The following is an 11,520-nucleotide window of genomic DNA, read 5'->3' on the forward strand; positions in this document are numbered from 1 at the left end:
GAGTGGCGGGCCGGGGCTGGCCGAGGGCACGACGGACAAGGCGCTGACGAGGTCCTGCAGGCCCTGCGTCCTGTCCGGCCTGTTATTACGTCTGATGCAACGGCCCGGGAAGGAGGGAGGAGAGGAACGCACACACTCACACACACACACATCACACACACACAGCAGAGTCCAATCTCTGCCATCTTTCACCGAGTCTCTCAGACTCACCATGATCCATTGTGCTGGACGGCGGCCTCCCCCTCCCCCGCGAGGACCTCGCCGACGAGCGGCGCGCCGGCGTTACCGCTCCACATTGCGATTGAATGGCATTCCCCGAGCGCCTGCAGCGGCCCGCGCCGGGGGTCCTTGAGCGATAATAGTTGAGGAATCCTCTTGTTTCGACGACCGGATTATATCGATTCACAACCATCAGCTGATTCACATTTGCTTCGACAAAACCACTTTCGACTGAACGTGAACTTGCTGATGTCTTTCCCTACAAAGAGACTGCATTCAGAAACTACGCCGTCAGTCGCCGCTGAGAAACTGCCAAGTTCAGCCTTGGAAAGCCCCCATAGCGCCTGACAGGTAGGCAACATCTTACATGCAGTGCATGCGTGCACGGCTGGGTGGCCTACCCCGAGTCTTGCAGGCGCTGAGCCCCCGCAATTTCCCAAACGAATACGAGAAAAACGGCCGTACTCTCTGGTATTTTTGGACGGGAGCACAAGACACACTATTTATTATCCCAATATATGTAAGCTCAACTTTGATCGTGAGCACATATCCGCCGCTATAAATACGCCAGGAATCGAAAGTAGTTAATGGTTTTTGAGTGGGCGGTGGAGCAAAATCAAACGGCATCGGTAATACTCGTCTTCCTGGCGCACCATGCAGTTAGATAGGATAGAGATCTCCTGGTCGTCGCCGACGCGGTGCTGGGGCCGCGGAGGGGCCGGCCCCGCGGAAGCCGATAACAGAGGAGGGATGATGGCCCCCGGCCGCGGCCGACTGGTCAGCAGCGCCCGGCGGGGCGAGGAGGGGCGCGCCAAGAAGCGAAAGTCAACCTCCCGGAAAAAGGATTGGTTCAACGAACCAAACAAACTATAAGCCAGATAACGCGCGCCTGGCCACTTGGCCCGGGGCGGACACCCTGAGGAGGATCTGGCACCGGCCGCGGCAGCGCGCGCCAGCGCCGCAGGCAAGGCAACCGCGCCAGGCAACCCGAAGGCAACGCACAAGGCAACGCACAAGGCAACCGCGGGGCAAGGAAGCCGCATCGACAGGCGTTTGTTATATCACGCGGTTCGCGGCGGCGGCGCCTGGTCCCAGTCCCGGGCGACGGGCCTGATATTGTGTTTGGCCGGGTGCCACCGCGTCGCTCTGAGCAAACTAATTACTGACCACGGACCCGTTAGTCCTGCGCACGGCAGGGGGCCGGGCCCCGGGCCGGGCCGGCAACTGTTACACGGCTACCCGTAACCTAGACTGGAAGGGGCGGGGCTGACGGGGACCGGCCGCGCCGATATCCTGGAACCATTTCGGACAAAATTAGCGGGCCTCCGCACTCTCCGCCGCTCGGCGATCGGAGTGAAGCAGAAGCACCGTCAGCTTTCTCCAACGTCTAGGGGGTCGTTCATCGGCCGCGAGCGGGAGAGCGAACACTTCTGTTCGGCTCCAGTCGAGCGAGGGAGAGAGGGAGATTGGAAATATTTAAGTTTCGAGACCGCAGAGAGACCTTGAGCACGGCCGTGCCTACCGTACACGACACGACGCCTTGAACGGAGGCGAAGAGGGTGGCCGTCGACCGTCAGAGAACCGCGACCGCGCGCACACCGCGGCCTGCGACCCGATCGCTGCAGTTTGTCTCCAGTTTCGCAGACGTCATAGCCGCGAATAGTCAAGTAACACAAAAGTCGGCACCGCAGCACTCTCCACGGTCAGTGGCAGCAGCAGGTGGATGAGTAAATCTGAGGGCATCTGTTGCGCATCCATCGAGGGCACCGCCTACGTCGGATAGGAAAGCGTACTGAGACAACTGCCGGCAGGCGGTGCTAGGCGGTCGCGACAAGTTCGCGCTTCCAATGCTCTCAAATCGTTTCCCGCGCGAGCCGTGGCGGGCCGCGTGGGAGGCGGCGGCAAGGTGAGGTGTTTTGTTTCAGGCGGGCGGCAGCAGAGCAGCGGCAGCAGCTGGGGTTAACGTTCGTGCTGTAATCGTGTGACGGCCCCACCACCTCGCCCCTCTGCTGCGCGACGCTCCGCGCCGGGACGCCGCCGCGCCACGCCCCGCGACGCCTCCCTTTTCCCGGCGCGCGGGGCTCCTTGAAGAGCCTCTTCTTGCTGCCGCCCTCCTGCCGCCGCCCCGCCGCGGCGCCGTGCGCCTCTCACGCATTGCATTCTCCTTGACGCTTTCTAATTTGAGGCATTACAGTCTGGAAGGAGGAGGGAGGTGGCGGTGGAGGAGGAGGAGGAGGCTGTGCCCGGCTGTACCACCAGAGTGTGAGCGTATCTTTGTTCGTTCTGGACTTGGCTGCCCTTGCGTGGCACGCGTGAGGCGAAGGGAGGGCGCGGCGCAGGGCCTTCAGGAGGGAGAGGAAGGCGGGGGGCCGGCTGGCCAGGATAAGCAAACGCCCGCCGCCGTGCCCCCTGGGCCATTGTCCGCTCGGGATGGCTCGCGTTGGTCGGTTGGCCCGTGGGCCTCGTTGGAGTTGCCTAACAACACATGATGCGCTGCCGCCCATCGCTGTTCCCACATCACCGCTAAAACACGTTGGCTTTTGTCAAAGGCAGTCGAAGGGGCCAGGCGTCCTTGCCTTCTCGGACGCACTTTCCGAACGGCAGTTTTGATTTTACAAGTTCGACTCGACGTTCCATCCTACTTCGTGCGGCACCAGGACACCGCTGCTGCGGCCCTCTTCTGCCAAACGCCTTTGCTGCGGGTCGTTACGTCGACAATCGAACAGCAAGAGGTCACGATGACAAAAACGCGAAAGATATAGTCGCTCCTGGCGAAATAACACGACGACGCGGCGGCGCATACTTTTGTCCTCGACTGTTCCATACGTTTATGGTAAGACTTTACTGGCGTTTTGACCGACTTTTGCCACAATGTGTCGCCTCCTGCACGAGGAGCGTCCGCGCGCTAGATTATTCCCACAGAGTGCAGCGCGAGGAGGTTTACGGCGCGCCGCGTGTCACTTCTTTCACTTTAATATTCCGCTTCGAAGGCGGAGCAGCGGAGAGGAGAGTGTGTGTCCCCGTGGCTGTCGTCGCGGACACGACGACATGCCCGGTGCACTTAACCCCCCCCCCCCTCCTACTGCAGCAGCAGCACAGCTTCCGGCCAACCGGAAGTGGCCCATGCGACACTGCTGCTGCGCACGCGCGCGTCCAGCGCGGCGGAGGGGCCCGCACTGCTAAAATTTAAACGTGCCGTGTCTCCTCTCCCTGGCATAGCGGCGGTCACCCATGCTCTATACTCGCGGTGCTCACAGCCGCTCCCTCATTAGCGGGCAAGTGCAGCGGGAGGTGACGCGCCCCAATGCGGCCGCTGCGCCTCGGGCTGCAACGCCGTTTACCCCCGCGTCCTCTTGCCGTGTGGTGCCGCTGGCCTGCCGGCCGCGACGACGCACTTGCTTTGGCCTCGATCCGCGCGCGCGCGCGTGCGCACGAGTACTCCGCGGCCGCGGCTCCGGCCGCGCACCGTTGCGGTTTAGGCCCGATTGTCATCTGCATTGCGGTCCTAAATGACAATTATCGACGCCAGCCATAGGGGTACGCGCGCGGGGTGCTGATCGCCGGGGGGTGCACTGATTGTGCGGCTGAGCACCACACGCGGTGGCGACGCGATGCCCCCCAGCAGACTGCACCCAGGAGCCCCCCCGCCCCCTCCCCCCTCTAGTTTGGCCCGTGCCGAGTACGGTAGCCTAGCCCCCCACGGCCCCCCGCGGCCCCCACCTCCTCTCCTGCCCGAGCCCGTCCCCTCTCTCGCTCGCGGCCGGCCGTCCAGGACTCAGTCCAGGCCCGGCCGCCGCCCCGCTCGCACGCCACTATATCCGCCGCCTGGTTGTCGCTCGCGCGCGCCGACCACACCCGCACCGTCACCTCGTAGCGCGAACCCGCGAGTGATACACACCACCAGTGCTTCGTCACCTTCTCTGGAATACACATCAGTGTGTGTGTGTGTGTGCATTGTGTTGTGATGTGAGGACTCAAGTGAGGCGTGTGTGTGTGTTTGTGTCGCCGTCAGCAACAGCAGAGCATTCACAACAACACCACTACTACTACTGTACATCCACCTGTTGTATAGAGCCTTACGCACCCCAAACTCAGCGCGAGCACATCTGTACAACCAAACTCGCGCCCCGTCTTCCTGCGAGGGGGTTATTGGTTATTGGAACAAGTGTCGTCCGGTGAAGTACATTTCCCAGTGTACTCCCCTCCCCGCCTCTCCCCCGCCCCCCGGTCAGGGACACGCGATACCGCTGACGTGACACGGGGCAGCTCTGCTCCGCTCGGACGCGAACGGTTCTCACAACGACCGACGAACGGACGGACGGACGAACAGGCAGACGGGTAGACCAAATAGGCGAGAGAAAAGTTGTCGCCAAACACGGGCAAAATAACCTGTCAAAACAGCCGTTTAAAGTGGTGGCTGCTTGTCCCTTTGCTTCGTGCAGCAATTGTGTGATTGCGGCCGTCAAGGCGGAAACAGTAGGTAGGCGCGTATAGCAACAGTTTTACGCCAATTGCGAGACATTCCTGTCGCTCCTGCTGCAGCAGCACCTGTGCAACACGCGCACCTGTAGGCCGCGGGCCAGCAGGAGGGCGTGGCGGGGCGGGGCCCGCAGGTCGCATATTACTCTACGGAGACTCCATGCGGTCGTCTCTGGACTAACTGTGTCGAGGCCAACGCAGTGGACAAGACATAGTGGACGGGGCCCGGTCTGTGGTGCCAGGTGCGGGGGAGCCCGGGGGGGGGGGGGCTACCAGACCACACGTGTCAATGGTTTTGGTTAGTTGTCTTTAGTGCTCGCCTACGACCACCTGCCCCGCGGGCATGGTGGGGCGTGGAGTGGCGGGGTACAGTGAAAGGCCGCAGTAGTAGCAGTAGTGGGCCACATGACACTGCCACGCTATTCGAGCTGCTAGAGTGCGTAATAGGAGAGCGTGCTGCCGGACTGTAGTAGAAAACAACACAGAGAGTGATCGTTTCTTTTCAAAGAAACGTAAAATCAACCAGGCACTGGGCACTCTCGGGGCGAACGCCACTGGTCAGTTGCGCCCTGCTGATTCTCGTGATTGAATGAGCCTGAATGTATTTTGAAGCCCAAAAGATGAGACGAGAGGCGACAAGGCACAGGACAACAGAGCACGTGACCAGTGCAACTGGGGCAATGACCGGGGCGCCCAGTACCTAATCAGGATGAGCGCCCACTTTAAACTTCCAGACCTACCCAAGGGGATTGGCTTGCGGTGATCGCGCACCTCATCGACCGCAACCGCCAGTGCAGGACGGCCTCCTTTGCGAGCTGCTCGGTGGCGGCGCGGGCCGGTGACCCCCCGGCCCTTGGGGGGGGAGGGGAGGGCGAGAGGGGTGTCGTCCACCTGGCACGACCACTATCGGGCCAGGAGGCACGCGGACGTCGTTCATCTCGCCCGGGTCCTGGCTGGAGTCATCTAGTGCCCCGCCACGCCACGCCCCGCGAGCACGAGACGTAACCGAGTTGTTCTGGGCCGAGGCTCTGCTGTGGCCCTGCAGCAGCACAGCGCGGCACACGGATGCACAGCCGGTTTGGCGCCACACGGTGTTTGGTAACAACAACAACAGAGCAGGCGGGCCTCGTCGTAGAGACGTCTGCTGCTGCCGTCCGCGACCTGCCCCGCTCACTATGTTCCCACGCGTCCCCGCCCTCTGGTCAGCAGAGGTGCGGTGGGTGTGGCGGCGGGCGCAGGGCGCAGTCCAGTCCCCGCCCAAGGAAGCTCTCCTGCTCGCGCGTTATCTCGTGTATTGGTCGGGCGTACACCACGCGGGCGCCTCACAGATAAAACCCGATATGAAACTCGCCTGAGGTCGCGGCCGCGGCGACGCCGCGCCTGCCTGACCTCACCGTTACGATCACCGCTTGAGCCGATGGAATTAATTTTCATTGGCCGCAGCGGCTGGCCCCGTCCTGCGCAGTGCAGCCAGCCGCGCCGCGCCGCGCCGCGCGTCCTTTTGCGGTTCTAATTGCCGTTTTATAATCTACAAACCGACCGTCTGGTCCGTTGGCGCTCTTTGACCGCGCTGGGCCCCTGCCCGCCCCGCCCCTCTCCACTGCTGCTCCTCGCCAATCTCCCGCGCCGACAGCAGCCGAGGCGGGGCGGCGCGCGCCAGACCCAGAGACCGCTGACCCCACGCCGCCCGCCGCACCGCGACCAGCCGATAGCTATTATTATACTTTTGCTTTTTCGGGGTTCAGACTGGCATCGATTTGTCATGTATTGGATACGTTCTAGTTGATTTTCTAGACCTCTGCTAATTCGCTAATTTCCGACTGATTTCCAACCGAAACGTATTCAACAAACGCCAATCGTAAACTCTGCAGATATGTTATCTCGCGATTTTTTGAGGGAGTCTCCACTCGCCGTAAACCTTGCCTGATCTACCCAGAGACCGCTTTACCCACCGCTCCGCGACGAGCCCATAGTATTCTACTTTTACTTTTTCACGCGTCGATATGTTATCTCGCGGACTTTTGAGGAAGTCTCCGCCGCTCGCCATAAGCCCTACCTGTCCTACACGCGACTAGTTATTCCTGACGAGGTTTCTCTTCTACCCGGGCGTGGTGTGGCGGGGCGGGGGGCCGCTCTATACTCACAGCACTAGGCGGGCCCAGGCCACTTCCTCGCTAAATAGGGTGTCTCGCTCGCCGCCGCGGCCACGCCCCGGCCGTGTTCAGTTAGGAAAGGGAGATGATGACGGGTCTGGACGAGCACGTTGTGGTCTCGGGAGCGTGCGCGCGCGGGGCACGGCACGGAGACCTGAACGCCTGGCAGAGGGCGAAGTAGGCAACCAGGAGGCCGCTGGGTGCAGCGGGCCGGCCCACCCCGCGCCGTGCACCTTCCAGCAAGCCGAGCAGCCTGTGGGGTTGTAGGGTGCTGGCTGGTGGGTGCCGCGGCACTGACACTTGCAGGGAAGGACTGTCCAAAATGTAGTCAGTTTTTCTTAGATTTGTTCGGTCAATTACGGTATCTTAACGCCTGCGAGACTCGGGGTAGGCCACCCCGCAGTACACGCATGCACTGCAGGCACGACTTTGCCTACCCACCAGGCGCTACGACAGAGCTGGCCGAGGTTGAAATTTGGCAGGTTTGTTCGTAACGGCGACTGACGGGCGTACTTTCTGGATTATACCCTCGGAGTGGGTTTCTGGTGGGAGCAGCTGCACTTGGCAGGGCGCGGTAACGAGCTCGGGGCGCGGCCGGCGCGGGGACAGCAGCGCGGTGCAGCAGCGTGTCGTTCCGCGTGCCGTGCGCCCGCGTGCTCGCGTGCGCGCAGCCGCACCCGTGCAGTGCGCAGTGCAGCACGGGGAGGCGCTCCACCAAAAGAAAGTTGTGGCGGCGGCGTGCGGCACGTCAAGGAGGTCGTCGACGGCGACGGCCGCCCCGCCGCCGGAGGGGGCGTTCGGTCGGCAGTGGCGCCCGGCGGCATGCGCACCTCACCATGGATGGATAGCAGGTCGTTAGGATAGCGGGAAGCTCCCCGAAGGGGGACGGCGGGGGCGTGGCGGGTCACAGCCCGGCGACACCCCTGCGCTAACTGTTCTGTGCCCCAGCAGAGTGCAGCGAGCGCCGCCACACCCAAACGGCGGCGTGGAAGGGGGAAGACGCACCTAGCTCCAAAGTTAAGCAGCGGCATCGCCTCTCCGCCGGTGACGACGAGAAGGCAAAGCGAGCGTGTGGGCGAGGTGGTACGACCACGCACATGACCATACGATCGGTCGCCGGCCCGCGACCTTCGGCAGCCCCCCACGCCGCCGGCCCGCCGCACAGCTTCTTCCTGCCGCCCATCAGCACACCTCGCCTGCCTGCCTTCCACATTGCTGGCTGCGATCCGCTCATTCTTTCCATTCATTCCGTTCATTGTGCGATCGCATCACGCGTTGGCGCCGCGCCGCCGAGCGGCAGGTGCGGCCGGTGGGCTGTACAGCTGCTGCAGCTGCAGCGCGGGGCGTCGCGAGGGAGGCCAAGCACGGCCAGCAGCTGACCGAAGGCCACGCCGCGACTAACAGGTTTCATTCCTAAATAACACACGCATACATGCCGCCGTATCGATCGATATTCTCGATAATAACGTCGATAATATCGCTCCCCGCTGCCGCTCGTTCGTACCGATCTCGTCGATTAAGAGCCGGGGCCGCGGCCGCCCCACGGCTCTGTGTGGGTCGCCGTGCCGCCGCCGCGCCCGGCCCCGCCGCGACCTGCCCTAATCTCCGCAGCTATCGATGATGTCGATCGCCGAGGTGTCGACACACTCGTGTGCGCGCCTTGTACGGCCAATCCATCATGCGACCTGTTCCAAGGCGCGGGCCCTCCTCGCCCTCTCGCGCGCGCGTCTGTGTGTGAGTGGGAGTCTGCATGAGTCTGCACGTGTGTGTGTGTGAGAGAGTGGTAATGTAAGCGCAGCTAGAGAGGCGGGTGCGATGATGAGCCAACTGCAAATAACGGCCGTCCCCGACATTGGCTATTTGCAGCCCGAGCGCCTCGATAACCTTCTATAAACGAACATAAACGAACATGGCCCCCGCGCTGATGGGCCCGGTATTGTTGGACGTCATCGTGATCCTCACAGCCGCCCCTTCAGTCCATCAGACACAACTAATAATGACGGCCCACGCCGATGGCGAGCTATCCCGTCAGGTGGTGGTCAGCTACGGAAAAACTCATAAAACGATGGAAACTTTTTATTTTTCCGATCGCGCTGCTCTTAAGTGAGCTTTTGAGCAAAACTAAATGCACCACCCTCCTCGACGGTAAGCCCGTCTTCTCTGGAGTGGACGCGCGCCTGCTACTGACGTAATCGTCGTCATAATACAAATACTACTTTCGTGGTGGAGCCGCTGACCGCTTGTCCACACATCCTCTGCTGCATCTCGCGCTGTTGGAGCCCATTTCCATTTTTCTTTCCCATGACGCCCAGCAGCAGCCCCGAGCTGGAGGACGTCACCGGCGCGGCCGCCTGCCTGCCTGCCTGCCGCCGGGCAGCGCACTTGTCCGCCGCTGCTTTCGTTAGGGAATATCTTTGCGGAAGATTCAGAGACGGCTCGCCTCGGCCGGCTCGGTAGGAGAAGGCTGGCGCGCTGTTTGGCTCGGATGGATGGGAAGCAGGCGGCGAGTTTCACCTTCGCGAGGGGCGTTCCAAAGCCTGGCCGGGCCGGGCCGGCCCCGCGCAGGCGGGCAGAGCAAAGCCTACGCACGGGTCGGGCCGGACCGGGCCGCGGGCCGGGCCGAGGAATTACCGCGACAGAGTAGTTGTGTGGACAGGTGCAGCCCAGTATTTATCGCCTCGTCAGCCGGGACGGGAGGGCCGGTAGGGCCGGTGTTTACTGCCCCTGCCCGATCGGCGGCGCCGTCCACTCACCCGTCACACCGTCACACGCCTCCATAAGTGTCACCGTCCTCTCACACCGGCCGGCCGACCGGCCATCCCGTGCCGCGGCCGCAACGCCGCCGCCGGGGCGTGCCGGGGCACCATGACCTTGGCGTGCAACAGGTGGTGCGGTGCGGTGCAAGAGCGGCACGACGGCACGACCGCCAAAATTAGAGTCGCGGCCCGCGAGAGAGCACGCCGCGGCGAGAGAGCACGCCGCGGAGCGCGAGGACAAAGTCGCAGTGTCATTATTAACGTGGCGTCATGTGCCTGCGGCGGAGGGGACGCGCTGCGCCCGCCCGCCCGGAGGGACTCGAACATGTGTGTGAGCAAGGGGTGAGGGCCCCAGGGAAGTACCCCCCCCCCCCTCCAACTAGACACCTGCACCCTACACAACACGGAGCTGCTCTGGTTGCTGACGGCGATGCTGACGCCGCCCCCACGGCCGGCTGCCCGGCGCCCTCACTCAAGCAACACGACACTGGGGTGCTTTTGCAGCCTGCGCCGCCGCCTCCACCTCCCCATGCCCCAGAGCGGAGGGAACACGCGACCAACATGAAGAGGGCCAGCAGCTTGGCGCACAGCCTGGCGCCCTCGCGCAGCCCCTCCGTCATGTCCTTCCTGTCGAGCCGGACGTCCAGGTCCACGTCGGCGACCGCGCCGGGCCCGTCCCCGGGCCAGGGGGCGACGACGGCCGCGTCCAGGAGGCCCCCGACCGTGAGCACGGGCCTGGGCCAGCGGGCCGGGCTCCGGCGGACACTCCGCATCAGCAAGCGCCTCACCCGCCGCCGGCAGCCCCTGCCCAAGGTCCGGACCACAGGCCGCCCCCGCGCCAGGGGAGCATCCTCGCCCCCCCCCCTTTCCCCCTTTTTCCACCTCCACCAAACACCCTTTACTTACACGCCGTTGTCTGTCTGTTCCAGGGGCAGAATGGATTCGAGGAGCTGCGTCGCTACGTCAAGCAGGGCGGTGACTTCTGTAAGGACCTCACCAGCATTCTCCAGGAAAGGTAAGAAAAGGCTGGAAAAAATTATCAGTAAAAATGATAAGTACGTGAAATCAGCGTTTGAGGTAAATTATGCAACCTACATAATGACATTTTCAGATCTGAAGCTGAGCAGGTGTATGCAAAAAGTTTGGCAAAACTCTCTGCAAAACTATTGAAAGCGAGTAAGGATGCAGTTGGAACAGTGGGTCAAGCTTGGCAGAGAGTGGGAACTGAAATGGAGTGCCAAGGAGAAATTCACAGGTAAGAGAAAAGCCTACAGAAAATTGGACAGGAAAATAATCTCTAGTGTATTAGAAGGGATAATTTTTGTATCAATCCGTTTCAGGACATTTTCTGTGGCTTTAAGTGAAGAGGTTGTTAAACCACTCAAACAGCTGGTTGATTCACAACATCGGATAAGAAAATCAGTAAGTAAAGGAATATATAATTTTCAGAGCATATCTGTTATTAGTAGATACTTGAATTGACTAAACCTACGTACCATTTTTTTTTCTAGGTGGAGTCCAGTGTAGACAAGACAGCAAAAAGTCTCTCAGAATGGCGACAAGCAGAGGCTAAGAGTAAGAAATCATCATTCATGTGTGCCAGAGATAATGAAAAGTTGCAGGATGCTATGGTTGAGGGCCGCCAATCAACCCGAGGCTCTTCATTGCATCTACACCATGCTGTGCACAACAAAATGTCGGATAAAGATGTAGCAAAGGTATGACCTAAATGAAAAAGCTGAGACAACTTTAATTTTCTATTGTCCACTTTTGCCACGCAAATATAAAAACAATTCTCTTTTCTATTCAATCTCACAGCTTGAGACAAAAAGACGGAAGGCTGAGGATTCAGTAAAAAAAGCTGATGTGGAATATTACACATTCTGTATACGAGCTGAAAGAGCCAGGTATAT

The 11,520-nt window shown here is 61.1% G+C and overlaps 1 protein-coding gene across 1 annotated transcript in view; it reads left to right on the forward strand.

Annotated features, from left to right (window-relative positions):
• Nucleotides 1-3,991: 3,991 nt before the first annotated feature.
• The window catches only part of LOC113209662 (nostrin), a gene marked incomplete in the record, with an annotated part of 23,976 nt that continues 16,447 nt past the window's right edge, over nucleotides 3,992-11,520 (forward strand). Inside the window, 7 exon segments of the mRNA XM_052272522.1 lie at nucleotides 3,992-4,162; nucleotides 10,112-10,420; nucleotides 10,537-10,622; nucleotides 10,719-10,862; nucleotides 10,948-11,029; nucleotides 11,119-11,325; nucleotides 11,426-11,514. Of these exon segments, the coding sequence (XP_052128482.1) occupies nucleotides 10,169-10,420; nucleotides 10,537-10,622; nucleotides 10,719-10,862; nucleotides 10,948-11,029; nucleotides 11,119-11,325; nucleotides 11,426-11,514 (860 nt within the window).

The sequence above is a fragment of the Frankliniella occidentalis genome, unplaced genomic scaffold, assembly GCF_000697945.3.
Source record: "Frankliniella occidentalis isolate FOCC.00 unplaced genomic scaffold, Focc_3.1 Scaffold210, whole genome shotgun sequence".
NCBI lineage: Eukaryota > Metazoa > Arthropoda > Insecta > Thysanoptera > Thripidae > Frankliniella > Frankliniella occidentalis.